This window comes from Cyprinodon tularosa, unplaced genomic scaffold (assembly GCF_016077235.1).
Source record: "Cyprinodon tularosa strain WSP-4 unplaced genomic scaffold, ASM1607723v1 ctg124, whole genome shotgun sequence".
Classification (NCBI taxonomy): Eukaryota; Metazoa; Chordata; class Actinopteri; order Cyprinodontiformes; family Cyprinodontidae; genus Cyprinodon; species Cyprinodon tularosa.
Window position 1 is genome coordinate 4,060,682 of NW_024038048.1, and position 23,933 is coordinate 4,084,614.

At 38.4% G+C, this 23,933-nt stretch overlaps 1 protein-coding gene across 1 annotated transcript; it reads right to left on the reverse strand.

Moving 5' to 3' along the window:
• Positions 1 to 1,056: 1,056 nt before the first annotated feature.
• On the reverse strand, positions 1,057 to 21,412 carry LOC119777503. Its single transcript, XM_038276410.1, has 11 exons — positions 21,270 to 21,412; positions 20,416 to 20,561; positions 19,074 to 19,155; positions 18,828 to 18,963; positions 17,672 to 17,874; positions 14,682 to 14,818; positions 14,045 to 14,183; positions 11,015 to 11,299; positions 8,551 to 9,663; positions 5,017 to 5,783; positions 1,057 to 2,122 (listed from the first exon to the last, which is right to left on the reverse strand). The coding sequence occupies exons 1-11, from the start codon at positions 21,393 to 21,395 to the stop codon at positions 1,108 to 1,110; spliced, it is 4,149 nt and encodes a 1,382-aa protein (XP_038132338.1). The 5' UTR covers positions 21,396 to 21,412; the 3' UTR covers positions 1,057 to 1,107.
• Between the last annotated feature and the right edge of the window lie 2,521 nt (positions 21,413 to 23,933).

The window sequence follows — 23,933 nt, forward strand, 5'->3', positions numbered from 1 at the left end:
ATCCGTGCCAAGTTCAGCCCGAGCTTGGATCAGTTAACCGTGCCGAGCTTGGTTCTTACGAACCATTTTTACAAATCACGGTAGCACGGCTCTTCGTGTCGTATCGCAGGTCCACAATACTACAGCTCTAAAGGCGGGAAATACGCGAACAAAAATGGCAGTGCCCATAATATTTAGGAACTTATGTGCCTGTGCCCAAATTTCAATAAATGCCTCGGTCTTGGCATCATCCCAGGTCGCACCACGCTCTTTTGATGCCATTTATTGTTAATAGGCTGAGAAGAAGTGGGTGTTGTGAATAGGTAACCTGACTCCGCCAGATGGATTTGCTGGATTTGCTCCGCATATCCATCTGGAAACCTTCCGTTGAAGTAATTTTGGGAAGGGGCGAAAATACTGGTTAGCTGATTGGCCTATGTTGGTGATAGACGGGCCAAATAAACCAATCAGATCAACGAAGCATATGACGTACTAACAGAGAGACGACGAAGAGGAGCCAATTGATAGATCAAACTCTTGCCGAAACCAGTCGGGAGAAGAGCAAAAACATCTTTTCCTCTAAGAAAAGCCTCCAGAGCAGTGTTTTGCTCTTCTTTCAGTGAAGAAATACTCTGTAATTCCGATAAAACTTGCTCGATAGCCACGCTAACGCTAGTTTCATCGGCTGAAGCCGCCATGTTCTTTAGACTGAACTGTCGCGCTTCTCGTTGCGTCACACCTCAACCTGCCTCAAAGCCAACGCTGATTGGACGTTCGTTTGGTGAACTGTTCCAAATATTCTTTAACGGAAAGTAGCCACTGATCTGCGACTGAAACCTTGAAAGCTTGCGAGATCAGAATGGTCTCACGAGACTAGTGAATTGGTGAAGAGATCTTCAAAATGGGTCAGTTGACTGTAAATAGGAGATGAAGCGGTCTGCTCATGCGCTCTTTGTTATCAGAGAACCGAGCCACAGATGAACCGCAGCGAGCCTTACTTTTAAACTAGAACTAGGTTTAGCATTGTTCGGTTGCATCTGACACGATCCAGATCAGTTGCTTTCCATTTACAGTTACCATGCTTGGACCGTTCTCTCCACGGTTTCTAAAGGGTATTGTAAATGGGGCTTAAGTTTCATCATCTGAATCGAATCCAAACAAGGAGGAGCAGGTGTTCCGAACTTCATGCGCCTTCAGTTCCTCCAATGTGCTGAAGGAGGACAGGCACTTGCTGCAGCGATGTCGGACCTTCTCCGCTGCTTTCTCCTCTTTTCCCGTTTCTGAAGAGAGTTCTTTCTTCTTGCGCCTAAATTTTTTGACAGGCAGCTGATCGCCGGATCTCCTCTTCCGCATTGAGAGCACCGATTCGTCCAGGTAGGTGCAGGGTGGTGGCCGGACGAAGGGGGTTTTCACAAACCGTGCGTAGGCGGGATCTTCGGGTTTAAAGGTCTTGTGCTCCGTGATGTGCGGTTCAAATATGTTCTTCTGGATTCCCTCTGCCAATGTGGACTCTTCTTGGTACTCTTTGATATTGATGATGTCAAAATTCAGGATTTTTTTCTGAGGTTTCGTTTTGGCTGGTTTAGCAGTACTTTGGGAGGAGTTGGACACCTCTGGAATCTCTTTAGTTACGACCTCAAATCCATTGACGGTGGGTTTATCTTCCACAGGTTCAAGGCTAACTGCGGCTGTCTGGCCATTATCATATTTGGATAAATGGTTGCTGTTGTCTAGACTAGTGGTTTCCCCATCTTCAGTTCGGTTGTTATCTGGAGTAGGACTCCTTTGGCTGTGGGCCTTTTTATTCTGAAGCCAAATCTCTTCGATTTTTACTCTCTGCTTCCAAGGAGCTTCTTCACTTGGCTGTTTTTTAATCCCAACTGGCAGGTCTAGTTCTTTCCTTTGTGGCGCCGGTATGTAATGCCTCCATTCATGGTCCGCAAGACCCTGAAAATCTGTGAAGAGCTTCTCACAGTCTATGTACGCGCACTGAGGTGTAAAGGGGTTGTGGCTGATGATGTGGTCCTTTAACTCTGGCTGTGTTGCAAAGCGTTGGGTACACTTCTCATGGTAGCAGAAGAACGGCAGAGGATCATTGTGGAGCTTCATGTGTTGCTTGTAGTGTTCCAAAAACTGTAGATGCCTGTCGGAGGAAAGCAGCCAAAATAGGGATTAGTGTAAAAAAAAAAAAAAGGGGGGGTGGGAAAAACAGGAGAAGACTTTTAGCACATTTAAGTAAGAGTGTGATCTAGAAACATCTCTACCTTTGACATCTAAGGACACAAATGTGAGGAATATAGAATAAGGATTAGACTAACTCAAAATAAATGACTTCATCAGTTTGAAATTCAGAGCTTCAAGTACTTAAAGTAATTTGTGTCTGACAGAAATAGAATAAAAGAAACTATTTTACACCAAAAGCTTTAATTTTCAATGGAAAAATAGTTACTGTAAACCAATGAAGTGCTTTGTGAAAAGATAAAGTCCTACACTTATCAACCAGTGCCAACAAGCCAGCAAAAACTTCAACAAATTGCTTAGAAAACTTATCATTTAAGGTAATCTGTCCAAATTTTGGCCCAGTCTTTGTTAAATGTATTTAGTTCAACTATATAGTAAGATACAGTAAGAACTGTATTAAAGGAGAAGTTCGGTTTTTTACACTTTAAGCCCATTTTCTGTAGTGTCCAGGATGAAATCGAATGATCGACACCAAAAGTTTGACAATTGCTCCTGTCTCTGCTTTTTGGCTCATTTAGAATCACCCCCTGGCTGCTTTAGAATGGCTTGCATAGAGCATGTCCGATAATGTCCTTAAAACAACCTTAAACGTTCTTTTTTTTAAAATATGCTACTCACCGGGTCGTCAGCGCTGTTCAATGACGTTCCAAAAAAAGTTTCGTGAAGAAAAAACGTTCCTGTAGTGTTTTATTTAGCATTTTGTAAATCCCATTGAGTTCTGTTGGAATAGTCAATATTCCCCTGCCACCGGAAACGGAAATGGGGCCTGTTTACACAGTTGTAGTCTTTTCGCTTCACTCTGTGTACTCCGACGTCGAGGTGCTAACGTCTCTGTTAAACACTTTAAAAAACTCTGAAAATGGAATACGAAAGGTGGATTCTTGATTCTCGACGTCGGAGTACACAGAGTGAAGCGAAAAGACTACAACTGTGTAAACAGGCCCCATTTCCGTTTCCGGTGGCAGGGGAATATTGACTATTCCTACAGAACTCAATGGGATTTACAAAATGCTAAATAAAACACTACAGGAACGTTTTTTCTTCACGAAACTTTTTTTGGAACGTCATTGAACAGCGCTGACGACCCGGTGAGTAGCATATTTTAAAAAATGAACGTTTAAGGTTGTTTTAAGGACATTATCGGACATGCTCTATGCAAGCCATTCTAAAGCAGCCAGGGGGTGATTCTAAATGAGCCAAAAAGCAGAGACAGGACCAATTGTCAAACTTTTGGTGTCGATCATTCGATTTCATCCTGGACACTACAGAAAATGGGCTTAAAGTGTAAAAAACAGAACTTCTCCTTTAAGGGCTGTGTATACTCCCGCAGCAGTGTGTCACAGTTAGCTTGTCAGGGATGAAGCAGATATTTTTGATTTATGCCCAACTTTGAAGCATGGTCTACTTTATGTTAATCCTCGCCACAACGCAAGAGGGACAATCACGAATTAGCTAGGATTGTGGGTGTCCGTGTGTCGGTTTGACAAGCTTGTCCGCCGTCTACAACCCCTCATCCAATGCGGGACGACACACAGTTCAACCGTGAGTGTTCCCCAAAGACTGGCTGTGGCGCTGCGTGATTTGGCTTCAGGTGCAAACCAACAGACCGTCGCACAGAGCCACAAACTAACATCCTGTAAGGTCTCTGGGAAAGTGTCCGAGGTGTGCCAGTTATTGTAGACCAATCCAAATCAAAACTGTTTTCTTTGTGTTTTTAAGAAGAGAACATCTAAATTGTTTTAGTTTTTTTGTCAGGGTGATGGAATTACAGGACCTCAAAAAAAAGTCTTTAGGTTTCAAACTAAAAGAAACGGATGAAGAGAGATGTTATTGTGCAGCATTATAGATGACAAGCTAACATCCAGAATGTCTTTGCTAATAGATTACATTTTTGTTCAGGCTGAACATTTTTGCCAAAACTCTAAATTCTGATTTTCTCAATTAATATTGTTAATAAAAATGTTTCACTCCAGACTTTTTTTCTCTATATAAATGCTTCTTTGTCCATAGTCCATCTTTACTAAACTTTAATGTTACCGCAAAATGTGCTTACTTCTACTAGTATGTATGGATATGCACGCAAGCTGCAACTCTCCTTCTTGTGTGGCAACAAGCTCACTTTAATATGATAACTGCCAACTAAAGAACTGGAGTGAGAAAGTTAATCGTCTTTCTCTTGTTAAATGCAATGTGACCAAAATTGAGCGCCACAGTGATTTGAAATCTGTGTTTTTAAAATTGCGATTTTAATGCAAATGCAAATGTCGTCTAATCAGAGTTGTAAATCTGATAGAAATTGACAAAAGACATCTTCATAGATTTATTTAGAAGAAAAAATGTAGCTAATGGAGGCGAAAATTTTATAAGAAAGTGTTTCTAGAAAGTTTTCTTTTAAAGGAGTTTAAACCTAAACAATGAGGTCTCAGCAACTCTTATTTTGCTCACTAGAATTGCTTGTTTTCCGATTGAATTATACAGAAGAAATGTTCCATTAAAGGTGAGAAATGTTTGCAAATGATTCATTGTGGTCTCAGAGTATTAAATCTGAAAACATAACTCTGCTTATCTTTAGCTATGCTTATATTGCAACCAAGTAGTCAGGATTCCTCTAGTTGGTATCTTGCAATGTTTTAGTATTATAATGTTAATGGACCTTTACTAAATGAATGCACATGAAGTTATTTATTAAGATGCTATTATATTCTTACCTTTTATATGTTACTTAGATCAATAATAAAAAGGTGTAAGTTTAAAAAAATAAAGTATAATCTATATATATAAGATGCTGGTTCTTACCTGATGCAGAAGCAGCATTTGTGCTTGGACCAATCATACGTTTTCTCCACAACGTTCTCTTCACCAAGATGGCATTTGATGGCATGCCTTGTCAGTGAATTGTTCATTTTCATGAACACTCGATCACATGTGACTGATGGGCACAGCGGATATGAGATGTCCATACTGCAACCATTTTCCCCGATTGACGTCTCCATGCCTCCATCCTCCGTCTTCATCAAAGGCAAGTTCTTAATTATCACCAGATCTTCCGTAATGACAACTTGCTCATCCTTGAAATCAATCTCTTTACTCGTCTCTGGTTTGAAGTTCTTACTTTTGTTATGAAAGTTAATCATCTTTTTTAGCAGGATGCGGACATTTCTGATGATTCGTTCTTCCCTGTTGAGACTGAGCAGTTTACTTTGGGGTTTGGGCTTCTGTATGGGGGGTTTGTTTTTGGTGACGGGCAGCTTTTCTTCCTCAGGCTTGAGCTCATTTTCCACGATTCCATTAGCTGGAGGACTTTCCCGCATTTTTTCTGCATTTGGTTTATTAGTGGCCATTTCATTAATGTGCTCGAGAATGTGCTTTTTGGCCAAAGGGAGTTGCTTGAAGCGTTTTCCACAGAAAATGCATCGTAATTTCCTTTTCTTTAAATGTGAGAAGGCGTGCCTCATCACATTCAGACCCTTGGAGGTTTTATTGCAGATCTTGCAGATATATTTTAAATGACTATAGTGTTGAGTCCGAAGCAACCTCTCTCTCCATGTGTTTGAGGTTTTCATCTGGACAAAAAGAAAAAAGTAATATCAAATTTAACAAGACATATAACCTTACAATATAATATGACATATGATTTAGTCTTACACCGTACCAAAAAAAAAAACTTTTCTTTACAGGAATTAAGAGTCTGACACCTTAATTGTCCACCAGCCTTACAATGAAATCACTCTTATAAAATAATAATACATTTTATAGCCACATATATTGAAATAATGTAATGTACAGGGTTCCTACAGAATAAGGCAAGTTAAATTCAAGACTTTTTAAGACTTTTTAATGACACTTGAAATAAAAATTTAAGACCAAATTCACAAGAAACACAAGAAAAACCAGCTTGCGACAACTTAACCCAAAGGTTTATTTTAACATAAACCACTGCACTAATGTTTCAAATTTTGAAAAGCTTCCCATACAGGAAGAAAGCTAAAAACACACAAATGACAGATATATTTTAACAATTATTTAACAGAATTCACAAACTTTGTTTTAGCAGGGAACAAAACAAATCAGTTTTAAAGCCACAACATAACCAGTGCTAAGTCTTTTTTGCAGCTATTTTTCTTTTGCATCGTTTTCTTAGTATGTTTGATTTGGTGATAAGTGGAGGCGTTGCAGAGACAAGTGTGGAACAAAACTGAGAAATACCGTCTGTTTCTTAGTAACTCGATTTTGACGCTTTGTGTTTCGCGCTTTCGCATGTGCGACTCCACTGCCTTAATTCCCATCGTTCCGAGCTTGAATCGCTTCTTGCACAAAATACACTGTGCCTCATATATGTTCCCTGGTTTTAGCCATGGAGAAAACTCTTGGCTGGATAGACAATTTTCATTAGATTTACACTTGCACATATTTTCCAGACAAAAAGTAAATGGCGCATCTCCCAAATGTAACGGCCGCAACAACACTTTTATTGGTTCCGCTATCGGGACGGAACCAATAATGGCGAGCCATTATTTTTTTTTTTATTAAAAAAGGGTAAATTTTAATGTTTTATTTAGATTACAAAAATAAATCATAATAAAAATAATCCTATTTATTATGTTTTAAAAATTAAGACCTATGTAAGACTGATTTAAGACATTTTAATACCAATTAAGTTTTATTTTGAAGAATTCAATGCCTTTTAAGACTTTTAACCCTGTAATGCCAAATGTATCAAATTTGATACACACGGTTTCTGAAATGTTTTGCGTCTGACACCTTTTGCATAATTTAATGGTAAAAACTTTGCTCAAAATCCTATTGTACACAATCGGATATACCTGATAACAGAGGGCAGAAGACTACACAAAAAATAATCTTGACTTATCGCATAGTAATAAATTATTAATATCAAAAATTTATTTCTGTTTTTTCTTTTTACATATTTTGTTCAAACCAAAAAAAAGTAATTTTCTGTTTTGTTTTATTCTTGGATCGGGCTTTAAAAGGTTAAGGACCCGTGGGAACCCTGAATGTAAATTAATTTCTGAAAACATTTCATTACACAAAATATCCCCCGTTTCAAACTACACCAGCTGAGGGTGGCCTCCTGCTGATAGGTCATTCTTATCAGCCATAAAACTGCATTTACTGACACAGAGCCACATGCAGCTCTTTAGCGCCCCCCTTTGCAGCTCCCTGGAGCTTTTTCAAAAATGTATGAAAAAGTTTTTCATTTTTATTTTAATATGGTGTGCAGGAGGTCAAACAGATATTCATCCAATGCTGTAAACATTTGTATAATAAATAAATTTAAACAATATATGTAAACATTAATTACAAAGAAAATGTGCGTCATAGCCATAGAGATCAGTGGTTAAAGCCTGCAACACGTCTCAGCACGGCGCAGTGCCAGGCAAAGAAAGCGGTGGGTGTGTCTTAGGCCGTGGATCAGGGGAAAAAAAGGAAGATACCTGATGAGGACAGGGGATTTAAAGAAGAATGAACTAAATCATTTGTTTTCATTATCAATGCGGAATTATTGCCTGTATTTTTGCTTTGGCACGAGAATTTGACAAATAATAAAAAGATTAATTGGGAAAGGCATTTCCAGGGAAGGCAAGCTAAATATGCAGCCGAACAACAAAGTTGGGAGTGAGAGAAAACGTGCGATTGCAAGTATGTGATTTTTTTTCAATTTTTCTCTAAATCCTCAAAATAAAAACAAGGAACGGTGGTGGAGGAGGATGCGGGATTTCAGGGTTAGAGAGCTCTGCTCTGGTGGATGTCAGTTCCTGCTTAGTTTCTCATGACTCAATCAACTCCTCCCAACAGAAACACGTTCACCATAGAAAGATTCCTTTATCGTATTTCTATAATTTCATCAATGCAACATAACTTAAAACGCATTGTGAAGGTCTCTCCTCATGCTACTATGTGACATTTGCTCCAGGATAAACATTTAATTATGAATGCTTATTATATACTCAAGCCCACGTAGTCCTTTTTTATAGTGGTCTATTACACTTCGAGGGTGTGTTCCCATAAGAGGCTTATACAAGACTTTTCATTTTTGCAGCTCCAGACAGATTTATTTTTTATTTCTTTGGTCCAATATGGTTCTTTGAGCAGTTTGGGTTGCCAACCCCTGTACTAGACCATGGGCAGAAAATAGAATATAAAATTGGAAGAAAAAAAAAGATTTTATCAGCCAACCCGGCCTATTTCTAAGAAGAACTAGCCGACTGATTATAAAGTTATCATTCATCATTCCCAAACTGGTAACTGTGCCCTGTGATGAAGTGCCACAGCAGCCATTCCCTATCAGAGTGAGAAAAGGAAACCAACCTCAGTTTTTGGGTCGTCCGTTTCCACTTGTGTCCCGCCGTCCTGCTTCATGTCTCCATTCACGGCATCTGCTGCGTTGGATTCTGGAGCCTCTGGTTCTTCATCATCAGCTGTTCTAGAAGGAATGGCGTAATTGTGTAGCATCTCTAATGGATTATCCATCAATTCAAAGACTGGCCCGTCAAGCTCAGGGTTAGCTTCAACAGCAGCTTGGGGCTCATGCAACTGATCGTCACAAAGTTTTAACTCTACATGTATTTGAGTTTCCTCTTGAGTGTGTTCACCAAGACTGCAAACACTATTTGTGTCTTCGCCGTTAAGCTTAATAGATTCCTCTTGATGCTCAACTTCATCCTCTTTACTCAGATTTCCCAGTTTAACATCCAAATCAGGTGTACTCTGCTTACTGCATTCTTCTGTTATCCCGTCAAGGCCACATGATTCCTCTGCGAGGTGGATTTCATTATCAGGGAAAGAAAGATCAAGTCTAGGTAAAGGCTTCCTTCCTCGCTTTTTGCCTCCAATTCTTATCTTATGCGGCTGCTCATTAATTGGAAGACACCGCAGCAATTTCTTTTTCCGACCCCTCCTCTTAAAAACCTGGTTCTTGATGCTTTGGGGCAAGTATTCCTCCACGTGGTTTGTTGGAAGCCTTACAGGGGCAGATTTCTCCATCTTAATTGGATTGCATCTTAGTGAGTACATGGGTTTGCTATTTGAAGAATTGGGTTTGAGATTGTATTTAAATTCTGGATCATCAACAATGTCAGGTTCTTCCTCTAACAAAGGTCGCCTTGGTTTCCTCTTCCTTAGATGAATGTGACTTGGTGGAAGACACTTTGGTTTTGATTCCACCGCAGCTGTTTTCTCTGGAAGGTCCTTAGTTTCATCTGCAGCTTGAGTGCTGAGGCAGGATTCAATACAGGGAATGCATTGTTCATTCACACAGTTGTTGGACAAGTGAGCTTCCCTGTATTCCTTTTCCTCTTCTTCTTTCATCTCATTGAGTACAGCGTCCTTCATCACATTATCGCTCATCAACTCCAAGCAGCGAGTCCTGAGAGCGAGGAGGTTCCAAAATTCAGGGTCGAAGCACAGGCGTTCTTTAAGCATCTGGAAAAAGAAAAGAAAAATTCAAACCTCTTAATCACAGTTAAATACTTTACCAAGTATTCTAGCCCATTTCCTTAGTTTTCAAATTATGATTTAACTTATTGAGGAAAGAAGAACAGCTATCCAAATAAACCAGGAAGGGGATTTCTTCCTGCAGACTTAGATCCTGCTGTGAAACAACAAATGGCCTTTGGAGGAATCTGGGAATTCTGGGCCAGTTTTCTCAACAGGAATAATGAACTTCAGTCAAACTGGAGGGTATCTTTTAAAGGGTAACATTTTACCTCAGCTTTGAAATAAGACTTCAAAAGTTTGGATTTATACAGAGATCGACGTCATGGCGGGTAGCTTTGGACCACTGTCCTGCAGAACAACCCAAGCTGAGACAGTGCTTGGTCCAACTCAGAAAAATTCAAATTTGAGCTCGGAACTACATCACAACCCAGGTCAGCCTGTTAATTATAGATGCTTGAAAACAGTAGGATTTGTTGTTTACTTCAATGCAGAGGAGTATCAATAATACACTAACTCTGAATACATCTCCTTTTTCTCTATTCACTGTGTCACTGGTATTAAGAATGAATAAGCTATTCGTATCAACAACTTCCAAGGATTCTTCTTGTTCTGATGTTTGGGAAAATAAATGGAAAAGAAGAACGGACTATTTAATTGTTCACAAACTGATATAAGAATATTAAGCCAGAGGTTAAGATTTTCTGATAGAAAGCAAGATTTATGGGTACAGCATGTTGTCCAGGTCCTAAAGCAGCCCCAGACCATTACACCATCATCTCCATCTCTGTTGGATCTAACAGGACCTAACCTAAACAAATTTTCATCAATCCGCAAAATTATTTTCTTACATTTATTTTTAGCAATAATTTTCTTGATTATCTCAAACTGTTTAATTCTAATAACAACACCAAACTAAAATATGCAAAGTAACTACGACGCTGAACAGGTACATCTTTAAACACTAAAATATCATATAAAAAGGACTCAATATATTTTTTTTAGTTAGTCCAGAAAGTGAAATTCACATTTAGCTTTCAAATTCACAAAAGAAGGAGATCAGAAAACCTTTTCAGATGTTTGTTAATTGATTAGTTCATTGAGGTGTTGTGCCACATGTTAACATAAATCCACCATTTTCTTATAATCTATGACATTAAATTTAGCTTTTTTTTAATACATAGTTCAAAGCCATAATTACTAAGAAATCAAAACTTGAAATATTTCAATCAAATGGTTCATTTTCTGAACTAAGTGGCAAAGATATTTTAACCTTTTTGCTGTCTCCTTTTTTCCCAGATGTACCTGTACGCCCATTTTAAATCTTTTAGATAATGACCTGCAGAATGTGGAAGCGAACATTGGTCCGGAGCGGGTTGTTGTGAGGATGCTGCTCCTGATCTGGATGCCTGTAAAGAAGACACACAGTTCGGTACGCCTCCAGGCTTCGCTCCTGGCAAAAGACCAGCAGGGAACACGCCCGACAGATCTCCAGGTCATAAGGCAGCAGGAAGGCGATGGTTTTGCAGACAAGCGAACGGGTTACAGTGTCACCCTGCATATCACAGAGCTGCAAGGCCCTGGCACAGAGCTCAACAGCAACCTCCACTCCTTTACCACCAAGCTAGAAAAATGAAAAGAAATATCAGTGGAAAGAGTCAGCTGATGCATAATACAACCAAATAAGTAAAGATCAAAGAGTGTAATACTTTGATGTGAAAAGATTTGAAAAGACCAGAGAAAAGCTCACAAAAACAAATATAAGTTTGTTTTTTCCCCCCTTGATTAGAGAGGGCGTTATGCTGAGAAATAACCCGCCTGCCAAGAATTACCTCCCCTCTCGCACACTGATGAGAAAACGGATTGAAATATGAATGAAGAGAAAACGCTTAGATGAATTCTTGATGTTTCATATTTCTTATACAAAGAGGCCATAAAATTGAGTTTTGGTGGACAAATAAATTCCAATGAATATGACTTTTACCGTATTTTCACGACCATAAGGCGCACCGGACTAAAAGGCGCACTCACAGTTATGTGTCCCATTTCTGTATTTAACACACACATAAGGCGCACCGGACTATAGGGCGCGTTTTTTATATACAGGTGCATGTCCTCTACTACCTTTAAATACCTCTACTGCGTATTTAAAAATACAGCGGGGGCAAAACTGAGTATGACTGTGCTTTATTCATGTATTTATTACAAAGTATTAATCAAACCTGGCAGCTGGCCGTGAGACAGACACATGGCAGATGACACAGCGCTGTGATCACTCCTAAATTAACTAAAAATCCTGAAACCTGCCGACAGAATATGTTCGCTTTTATTACCGGTATCCTGGTGCCTGCAGCTAAAATTATTTAGATGAAAAACACCTGCCAGCAGCCGCAGTGAACGAAAGGATTTCTCCTGTCGGTGCACCGCTGGTATGTGGGGGTCTGAGCGCCTCCGACAGAAATAGATAATCTGGATGAACTGACTGCAATTATTAAGTTTTCAGGTGGCCTTTCTCACTTAAAAACATATTAAAACTACTTTATTCCCACTGATCACAGCAAATATAGCTGCAAGATTAAGATTATTTAGATGAAAAAACACCTGCCAGCCACCGCGGTGAAGAGGAGGAGGAGACCAGAGGCAGCTGTTGAATTAAGTTTTCAGGTAGAAAAATAGAGCGGGAGCAAAACTGAGTATGATTGTGCTTTATTCATGTATTTATTACAAAGTATTAATCAAACCCATCAAAGTCATCATCCTCTGTTATCCTCAGCATTCCTCTGAATAAAACAGCTGCGCTAAATTAGACATGCCAGTTTCCCCTTCTGCGCTGTCAGTCACTTTCCGTGCAGCGCAGCTTGAACAACAGAGCCAGCAGACACAGTCCATCTACAATCCATCCGCAAACGGTGGCGTAACTTGCCCGGCGCTGCCTTCCATTTATCATGAAACTGTGGTCTCAGTCTGTCATCCATCGCTCCCACGCCGCTCGCAGCCTTACTGTGAACGGCCGCTTCGATGTCGAGAGGTGGAAGTTCCTTTGTCAGACCCCCGGGATAACGGCGAGCACAGCGTTCATTTGATTCATCTTTTTTTCACATCGGCTGTGAGATGGGCACGCAGCGATGGTGATGCGTGGAAAAAACCACCTAGTCTTCTCACATACACCTGCCTCAGCCACGCATCCACCGAGCCTTTTCATTTGCGTTAATATCATCAGAGCGCTGTCTGTCTCGCTGCCAGCTCCCAGATCAGCTTCTCTGATTGGTTGATGCGGCGCGTCCAGCAGCAAAACTTCAATTTTTCCATCTGAGCAGCAGCAGCGCGTTGGCGGTGCGTCAGATGCTTAAACGCTCCCGACGTGCTGCACCAAAACGCGCTGCGGGACCTTTTGCTGTGCCTATACGCGCGTCAACCATTGACTTTGCATGTAAACTCGCTGCTTCTGCTGCACCTGCTGGGTCCGGTTCACACTGATGTCGAGCGGTTGAACAGCGAGCACAGCATTCATTTGTTTCCCCATGTTTTTCACATCAGCTGTGAGATGGGCACGCATGGAGTTACATATTAACAGCGATGGTGAGGGGTTGAAAAAAAAACACCTGGTCTCCTTACATTCAGCCACTCTTTCATCATCTCCTCAATGAGGTGGTCTCAAAAGTCGCAGTTACAACACACATAGGGCGCACCGCACCATAGGGCGCACCGCACATTTTGAGGGAAAAAAAAGACGTTTAAGTGCGCCTTATAGTCGTGAAAATACGGTACTTATAAGGACACACGTTTAAGTCAATGTGCTATACAGTCAGGTTCCGATTAATATATTCTCTGCTCAGTGGATGCATTTCCTGCTTTTGCTATCAACACCAATCTAGATAATTTCTCACAAAACATTGAGAACATGTTTAAAAGTTCCCTTTTCGTTCATATTTCAATCCATATTCTTATCAATGTGCGAGAGTTTAGGGAGAAGCGAGCTCCCGCAACAGGGGAGGTAATCCTCGGCAGGCATTTATTTGTCCGCCAAAACTCCAAAACTTTTAGGGCATCCATGCATTTAAATATGAAAACATTAAGAACATGTTTAAAAGCTTCCGTTTCGTTCACATTTCAATCCGTTTGCTCATCAGTGTGCGAGAGGGGAAGTCATTCTCCGCAGGCAGTTATTTCTTGGCATAACAAGTGGCAAGTAAGATTATTTGTCAATACAATAAGATGATTTAAGCCTACAATAAGAAAAATAACTTTTTTTTTTAGGTGTACCACATCTAATTATCTTAATTTAAGGGAATATATAGTCATGCATTATCTGATCCTCTAATTTTTAGATCAGTTTTTCCCTGGGATGATGCTGTGTAGGATATCGTACCTCAGTAAGCAGTTTGATGAAGGGGAAAATGGCTCTGACATTGGTGGCAGATGAAGCTAGTTCCAAACATTCAGCCAGGAAGCCTTGTCTGGAGGGATTGGACCTGAGATGCAATCGGCTCCAGATGAAGACAAGATCCCTGCAAGAGAGGTGAAATGGTAAATGGAGTCTACTCTCGATATGCAACAGTCACCCACTGTCAGGTAAATGATATCTACTTTTACATTTGTACTGCTCGGTTCTAGTGCAACCTTTTAAAGAAGGATTGCTGGAAGATGTAATATAAGTGTATAAACTTATGGAGTGTAGTGGTTAGAGCAATGGCCTGGAAACTTAAAGTCCAACCTTTTCTAAACATGAGAGAACATGTAGTCGTATCTTAAAGCTCTTTAGACTGCTGGGATTTAACACTAAACTGTTTGCACCCAGGGAACAAACTCTCAGCACCTACAGAGTGGAGTTACTTAAACTGCATTTTTAAATATCTCCATCAATCTGATTGTCTTGGATGAAAGACGGTTTGACTCTTATGTCTAATGAATGTGCAAATGTTTGCTGAATAAATCAAAGGCCAACTAACTTGGACAAACAGCCTTGTTGGTGCCTTCTATTACATTTCTATCAATCTCCCACTTACCAGATGTAGTACATGTCGCCTTCAATCAGCTGCCGGGTGAGGAAAGCTTTGCACAGGGACAACAGCAGCTCGTCTTTTTCCACCCTCTCTGTGTTGCAGATGATCTCGACGGCATCGCGGCCGTCTATTTCCGCCATCTGGGGAACAGGATCGTGAAGTTAGTAATTACAAAGAGATACATGATACAAGTCTGTCAACATAATTATTGCTTTAATAGAGTTGATGCTAAAAAATGTAGATTACAAAAAACACAAGATTGGGACACAGTCGTCCAACTTGAACATCTTTAAACACTCAGCCTCTTCCTATGGCGGCTCAACTGTCGCTGAAAGTTTTCAACTCTGCTAACATAACAACTACTGTTAAAAAAAACAGAGAAGTATTGCTTAGAGAAGAGCCTGAAATCTACTTTTGAAATTGGGAGAAATCCCCCCTTATATGCTTGAGAGTGGGGGGATTTATTCATTTTGGTGGGGGGGATTATTAGTTATTGACTACAGGTCTTATGTTGTGCTAATCAAACCTCAGATTACGGTCCTTTTAATTTTCCACCTTTTGTCTTCCTAGCCGTTGTTTCAGCTGCTCTGTCTTGTCTTTTTTTCCCTCAATTGTTGGTTAAAGGAAGAACATATTTTCTAGGATGCAAAATCTTCCAGGGGAAAAACTTCTAAGGTTACCTACGCAGCTTAATATATTCTTACCTCGGAGCAAAGCATATATATGCAAAGTTTTGTTTTGGACATTTCGTTTTCTGCAACAAAGTGAGCAGTTTTAAGAAGCCCCTTTATTTCTTCTTCACACTGAACTTGCACATCGTGGATAGTTTTTAGCCCTGACATTTTTAGCTGAATCTGCCTCAGGTTTCCTTTTCACTGCTGCAGTGGGAGGAACACCATCAGAATGGCAGCAGAAAGTTGCGGTTTTTACAGCTTTAGCTGGTAAAGGTTACGGAACTGTACATTTTAATGATGGAGCAGCTCATCTCATTTCACCGGGGATGCAGCTTGAGGCAGTTAGTCTGAATTGCATTTTTCGGCTGCTAAGTGATATTGACGCCTGTTGGAGGATCGGTGGTCGATCACTGGGTCCGGCATGACTTTTGATTTGAGTTATTTTTTTAGAAGCTGGTTCGTCTGCTGATGCGATGATAGATTTGCGTTTTAGCCTGTGATCCATATTTGGAATATTTTAAAGGTTAAAGACATTACATCTGACAAAAACTGGTTTGCTAGCCAAAAACTACACTGTGCTCTAAGTGAAGAAGAAAAAAAGAGACGTAGAGGAGCGCGCACCAGTAAGTAGCGGAGATGTTCTTATTCGTCTAAATCTGAAAAATGTCCACATTAGTAGCTACACATCACCATGATTTTCTTAAGACGGAATTTCCCGCATTATAAAAACTGGATTAGTGGGGATGGATCAGATATTGCACCATTCCCAGCTAATTCACTGTGAATTTTAGGCCCTGGCTTAGAGGCAAGAAAAAAAATTATAAAATGCTGAAGAATGCCAGAGGCCAGCTGGACACTCAAGCTGAGAACAGCTAAAAAAAAGTCAGTACATTTTCTGCATCAGCTACAGTTAAAAGTAAACCTCCAAGACGACATTAACTAATGATGTCTGTTTAAATGGTAGATTCAAGGACGCAGAAAGCCTGGTTACAGGCCTGAGCCGGTTTGAGTTCCCCAGTCAAGAAGCTCTTCCCAGTTGCAGAGTTCAAATCTCTTGCAACTTAATGAGCTGATGGCTCATAGGCAACTTTAGGGTAGAGATACAAAACAAACCAGTCTGTCACCTTACTCCTCATTTTTCCTCCAGAGGTAAAAAAAAACTGGAGGCAGGAACTAGACTGAAGTGGACTATTTAAGCAGAAACAAATGTGGGAACCTGTTACTGTAGCTGATCACTGAAGAAGACATTATGCTAAACTACCAGAAAAAGACAGATATTTTACATAGCTGGTGTTGAATTCATTTGCACAGACAAGATCCTTGTTTTATACTGTAAAAAATATGCTGCATTTGCATCAGATCGAGGTTTGTTTTGAGACACGATTTAAAAAAGTATAGAATAAGATCTTATTTGGCCCCCAGTAGTAAATCTTTTTGTTGGAATTAGAAATATACAAAAGAAGAAAAAACACAGTTGCAGATTAGAGAAAATCAAATGTTTCCCAGACTGTATTAAAGGTACACGAAGAGATTAAAAATATTAACATTAAAAATTTTACTTAGTTCTGTTTTGCAAACCGAGACTAAGAACTGAATAGTTGTCCACTTTTTAGTGTAATAAGGAAATTACAACAGTGCCATAATTATTTGAGAGAGATAGAAACATCGGCCGGTTGATATTTCTGGTTGATTTTATTATTTTTTTCTTAAATCAGCATCAATGTTTGCCTATTTCTTAGTGCATTCAGCAGCCATGCCTTAAGATCACCTGAAGCACATATATCGTCGTTGCCACTATTGCTATCATTTGTTCATTTTTTGATGATTTGATAATAAATGTTTTGCTGTTATTTAAATTTAAACCGAGACGTGTTAAATATTTGTTAGCAGTTTCATTTGTATCATGTAAATGGGGAAGAAAAAGCAATATTGTGTGCAAGAAATACCAGCAGCGCAAATCAGGGATTAGTTTCACTAATGTCAAAATAATAGTTATCAGCCTTAAAAAAGAAAAGGAAAGAAAGTCGATCTCTAATGTCTACAAATCATTTTGCTTGAACCTTGTACTTTTAAATAAATACAGCAGTTAGAGTAAAAAATTGTATTAAGTTATTTTCTAAATATCTGTATTAAGTTTGAAATGTTTGTGTTTCAAAAACCCTAATTGAATAACACCTTTAAAATTTTTTTTTGCTTTTCAGCTGACTGAATAAAACACACAGTTTAATCCAAATAAAATTCCTAAAACCAAAATCTTGCTGTCACTGGCCTTATTCCATTGGGTTAGAGACATTCTCAAAAAGCCCTCCATGCCTTTACCTCCTTCTGAAGGTTCTCATACAGAGAGGCCTTGTAGAGGCTGGTCAGGTAGGCCTGATGGAAATAAAGATGCTTTCCAGTCTCCTGGTTTTCAAGGCAGACTTTAGAGAGAGCCATGGCCTCCTGAATTCGCTCGCACGCCTGCAGGTATCGCACCCGCAGCTCCAAAAATATAGGCAGCTCTGTACTCAAGTAGTCATCAGCTGTCAAAAAGAAGAGCACATTGTTCAGTTTAAAGCAGTATTTGCATACAGATGTCCTGTTTCTATCATCAGATAACCATCTAAAATCCAAACATTATTTTAGTTTAGTGCGGCAAACTTATACACTGCCTGCCTCAAAGCCATATTTAAATCCAGTTGAATTATGGTATTCTAATACGAAAAATGTTCAAGCTTCCAATCAAGTCCATTAGACAGAGTTTAGGTCAACAATCGGGTTATTTAAACATTTCGAATATGAGAATATATCTGTATCTGGAGAAACTGATAGAATAGACTAAAGAGCCATGAATGATAAAAATGAGAAAGTGAGCTGGGTGGGACATGACATCAGATAAAATACGACTGACAAAATAAAGCATAACATTTTTCTGCACTAGAAAGCAACAGAATTTGCACACATGAGGAGCACCGACTTCAATTATTTGTATGAAAATTGTGGATAAAAAAAGAATCTTGCAGACATTCCTGACTGTGGCAGCACACTGGAAAAACTATCTAGAAATAAGTAAAAATTTCGTAAATGAAGTGTATCTACCCTTAATTTGAGTAGGTAAATGAGATAGTTTGCCAATGGAATGAGTATTTCTAATCTTAAAATAAGATATTTAGATCATATGCACTTGAATTAGGACAATGCAATTGTGTGTTCTTATTTTAAGTTTAAATTGTCTTGTTCCATTGGCAAAATGTCTCTTTTACCTCCTCAATCCAAGAACAAATGCAGTTATTATAATTAAAATGACTGATCTAGATTTCGAGTTTTTCCAGTGCATACTTTCTTCCCCAACAGTAATCACCATTTCCCACTATTACTAATACTGCTGCTCCAGTATGTGAGAAAATCTATCAACTTTAGTTTGACAAGATATCGATTCAACAATATATATTCAATATAATCCATCATTGCACTTTTATTTTCAATAAACACAAACCTTCCCTCTGTGGCACTTCTGCTCCTTTTAATATTCTTTTCAACACTGGATTCTCCCATGGACCTCCGCCCTTGATAACCTGCTTCACATGATGAACATAGATGTTCCTGTGTCTTAGAAGTTTGGAGTGGCATTCCTGAAAAATGAATAAATAAAATATTTACTTGTTCAAGATGGCTTGAAATTAATTTACTAATCAGAAGCTGGGACACTGCATAAATACAGTAATCAAACATATTTAGTAACCTGAAAACAGTCAAGGATGTGTTTCAAAGGCTCCTCCACAAATTCCTCTTTGCTAAAGAAAAGCATGAGTTCAAAGAAGCTCCTGCAAGAGAAAAAGGATAGACATTAACCTAAAATTTTAAAAAATAAACAAAAAAACTCCCAACAAATGCATAAAAGCCAAAAGCTAAAAAGGGTCGGGGGGGTGGGTGTTTATCAGAGATACAGGATAATTAAAAAAAGAATAGATTTTCTAAAATATACAGTGTCAAAACGAGTTTTTCTCAAAGTGCTCAAATAGGAGAAGTAAAGTAAAGCTCCTTTGTTTTATTCCTTTAAGCTTAAACGTTTGTTATGGTGCATGCTGGATTTGGAAATAATGGGAATTTTTTTTCAATAAAGATTACCTAAAAAAAAAAAACATACAGAGACTGATTTTTCCATGCTAATAATTAATATTAAATAATTGATCATTTAAATAGGATCATGTTTAACAGTGACTGTTCTCATATCATACAGTATGAAGTTGTGTCTGCTCATTTCATAAACTGCTAACAGCAAAAGGAATGAAAGACGGGAACTGTGATAACCAATAAAGAGCAGAACGTCTAAGGTTGTGTAATATAAAGTATTCTATAATAAAGGATTGTGTCCTTTTATTTTGTAATTTTGTTAAATCTATGCATCAAACACAAAATGACAAATGGGAAAGGTATTTTTTTGTGATAAAATAAGAATTTTCATTTTTTGAGTCAATTCCAGCAAGCCATAGTTATTTATTTTTTTTAATACAACACTTTTAGAATCTCATCCCAGCCCTAATCCCTTAAGGCAGAGGTCTTCAACAGGGAGTCCGGTACTGCATGGTGGTCGTGAAAGTTTTGGTTGATTAGACTTTTTTTTTTTATTCCCCCCTGCAATTATTTCCACTAATTGAAATGTCTTTAAATCCACATTAACATGAATTCAGCACACTGTAGTAAACAGATAAATGGAGGCAGAAGATGTATTTCAGTTATCAATGCACACATTCAGCGACACACAGGAGCTCTTTCAAGCTGGGCACCATTTCATTAACGACACCTGTCCCATCAACCAGGAATCAGAAATACTTTAATAATCCCAGGGTGAAATTACTTTTGAACTCCATCTGTAATACAGTGACTATAGAACCAGTTCTATATAACACAATTTCATACAATATATAGGGGGTCACCGCTCCATCTTGCCATCAGTTCGGGGGTCCTTGGCCCTGGAAAACATTGAAGACCCCTGCCTTAAGGCAGCCATTACTTCTGTGCCAGAATTGACATATGATATTTTATGGTGACTACAACTAAAATAGGCTTAAAAAAGTACTCACAGGGCCAGACTGCTGAGAACATATTGGACATGCTGACAGGCATCAGGAAAGGCAGCTGTGGCTTTGGTAAAACTGCAGAAAGCAGCTCGCAGCACCTTGAGTTGAGGCAGAGGAACATGCCACTGGCTGGTGTATTCCTCAACCAACTGCCCAGAAAACAACAATCAGAGCACATTAAAACACACATCTACCACATGGGTTAACTTCAGCTAACATTTTACTGTTCTCTCCTCTAGGTCAGTCATTTTTCCATAAATAAATGTGTTTATAGTACATCACTGATCAGATTACCATTGAATGAAAACGTACAAAGTTAATAATACATTAACAATCTTTAATTTTTCCTACCGTAAAGCATGTAGCTGATCACTTTAACAAGTCACAAAAAGTAACCCAACTGTCGCTTTATTGACCAAATGAAACGCAGTGTACATAGTTTCTATAAATATATATTAAATGTTCAGTTAACAGTAATATACACATAAAAAAAGCTTTAGTCTACCTTTAGTTCTCCTGTCAGTTAACTACAGCTCGCAACGTTTAACGCTCAACACGCTGTGTACACATAAACCTTGTTTCGTTTTTCTCACCATTCAGTTAGCTTAGCATGAATGAAGAGCTACACAGTTAAACCTTTTCGAATGACATATTACTAAAACGGCCTTGGAGCAGTTAATCTTATTCATTTATTGTTGTATTTATCGAGCGTCTACCCGTGTGTTGTTCATGCCTGCTAGTGTAGACTTATAGCTGAATAAATAGAGCTAGTCTGGAGGCTAACGAGAGCTACAGAAGCTAGGAGTGTTAGCACAAAACAAACTCCCATTTTGGCTAAACTGTTTCCTCAAACACACCTCACAAAACTTGGAGCAGTAGTCCTTGCTGTTTAGAGACGATTCGTCGCTGCAGTATCGGAGACACAAAGAATCGAGGGCTAATTCGAGCCCGTCTGTTTCCAAATCACTCTCGTTGTCCGCCATACTGTATGCTGTTTCCAGCGCATAGACACGGTTGCCAGGTCTGCCCCATAATATATTTCACCTCTTCAAGAAAGCCTACCAACCTGGCAACCGAGTATACACAGCGAAAGTGCTGATTTAACAGTTAGGTGATTAAATATTTGCCAGTTGCTAGAGCTTATCATTCTCTACGGCAAGCTGGCAATGTTAATGTTTGAAAGCCTGTATGGATAAATAAAAAAAAAGGTTTAACTTACATCTGGCATGATGTGTACCTCTATTGTTATCATTGTTATTGTGATTTCTATCTATCTATCTATCTATCTATCTATCTATCTATCTATCTATCTATCTATCTATCTATCTATCTATCTATCTATCTATCTATCTATCATCTATCTATCTATCTATCTATCTATCTATCTATCTATCTATCTATCTATCTATCTATCTATCTATCTATCTATCTATCTGTCTATCTGTCTATCTGTCTGTCTGTCTGTCTTGCACAGCTTCTAGTTAAATAACATGCTGTTGTCATTTTGCACATCTCTAATGCTGCAGCTATTTGTCAAATATCCATTACTGTAAAATTGTCCATAGCTGTATATTGGTTATTGATTCTCCAGGTGCACAGTTTTATATTGTTAAAATACCTCACAGTGCAGTATTTTATTGTTTATCTTTTAACTTTTCACTAGTTAGTTATTCTTATGCATTTTTCAAAGGTCCACATTTGTGTAACAATTTTCTAAATTTTTCTAAAAAAAATTTAAAATGTTTTTGCTGTAAAAAACAGAATTTTCTCATTGTGGGACAAAAAAAATTATTTTCTTTCTTTCTTTCTATATCTGTCTGTCTGTCTATTTATATCTGTCTGTCTGTCTTTGAATGGCAAACTAGTTAAATGTACAATATGTTCAAAATAGCACCTCACATCGATTTGGTGGTGATAGCTTCCCGTTATGGGGATGCTGTTCCCCACCAGAAGCAGGAAAGCTGGAGGCAATTGATTGCATGAGGTATGGAGCTAATTACAGGGAAATAATTGAAGAAAGCGTGGAGAAAATATATTTTTAATATACATCCAAACTAAAAGAGAAGGGTTTTCTATCCTTATATGTTGTTTTATTACATTAAATACAGCTGTACCGTGCACAAACTCCTGTCCAGGCAACATCTCTCTCACTGGAGTTTCATGAATGTTGTCTTTGTTAATTTATAAAGAGTCCAATTTTTCTAAATGAATGTTTGGCTAGTTTTATGATCTAGAAGTGAATATGCTTTCCATTGTGCTTGGTAAGATTCTCAGTCATCCAGGTCATAGTCATTCCAAAAAAGTTAAAATACAAACCACTGGACTTTATTTTCCAAGTTGAAAGATGTTTTGCTTTCCATCCAGGAAGCTTTTTTAATTAAAAAAAATCAGAATTAGCGTTGAGTTCCAAGCTTTTAAGAGTAGCCACACTGGTGTGCTTTCCATTGTGTCTAACATTATCCAAAACCTTATTTGTGAAGCTTAAATTTGCAGCTCATCTGTGTTCTTTTCATATCAGAATTGATTCTGGTGAGAAATGTTTAGTCCTTCAACATTTTAACTGTTCTATTCAATATTGGCCCAACTATTTTGTCTTGTATTGGTCACCCACCTGAAACAGATGTGTCATTTAATGCCCATGTGCAATTTATTTCCTCTTCTAAAAGTGTCAAAGGGTATGATGCTAAAAATCACACCTTTACAAACACACACACTTAAAGAAAAAAATATTAAAAACATCCAGGAAAAAATGTTTGAGAGGTTTGGCCCTTTATTAAACAGGGATTTGGTTAGAGTACTTGCAATAATATTTACTAATCTGGTTAAAGATTAGAGTAAAATATTTAGTACTTGTAGTAAACACAGTTTGGTAGGACCGGTAACCTCAGGATATATTCAATGTTTTCATATCTTAGGTAAAGACTTGCAAAAAGGGATTTTTTTTATTTCAAATAGGTGGTAAAAGGAAAGTTTTTCAAAAGTAAAAATAAAGATGAAATCAATAAACATGGAATTCATAGTTATTAACTAATGTATAGGTAGGGGGAAAAAAAGAGAGATTTTTAAAAATTTCTAAACATTTATTAACCCGAGCTTAGAAATGTCCCAAAAGCTCAAAAGAAACTTTTCCTTGATTATTCAGAAACGGAGAGGACAAATGTTTTAAACTCCATTTATTTATTTTGATGGAGGAAGATAGATGAGCCATATCACATATTTTTTATTCATACATCTTTCTTTAGCAGCAGAGTTGCAGGTCATCACAACCAAGTGGGAAGTCTAGATCATCTCTTAGCCACAAGAGGGCGCCATTACACAACAATCTGAAACGTGTCAAATCACAATCTTTCAGCAGACTGAATGCAGTTTCATCAGTAAAATATCATTGTTATTCCTGTACAGCTCTCTACATAAATACAACTATACACTTATGTTGTCTCTTAAAAAATAACTCTTCATATTTGCAACCTCATGTTTTGTAATTTTCTTTTAAATTATTCAGACAAGGACACACATGGATA

Coding starts and splice junctions, on each gene's coding strand:
- LOC119777503 (XM_038276410.1), bottom strand. CDS start 21,395: ATGGCGGACAACGAGAGTGATTTGGAAACAGACGGGCTCGAATTAGCC. Junction 20,562..21,269: donor ACTGCTCCAAGTTTTGTGAG/GTGTGTTTGAGG, acceptor TTTTCTGGGCAG/TTGGTTGAGGAATACACCAG. Junction 17,875..18,827: donor AGAAGTGCCACAGAGGGAAG/GTTTGTGTTTAT, acceptor TCTTTTTGACAG/CTGATGACTACTTGAGTACA.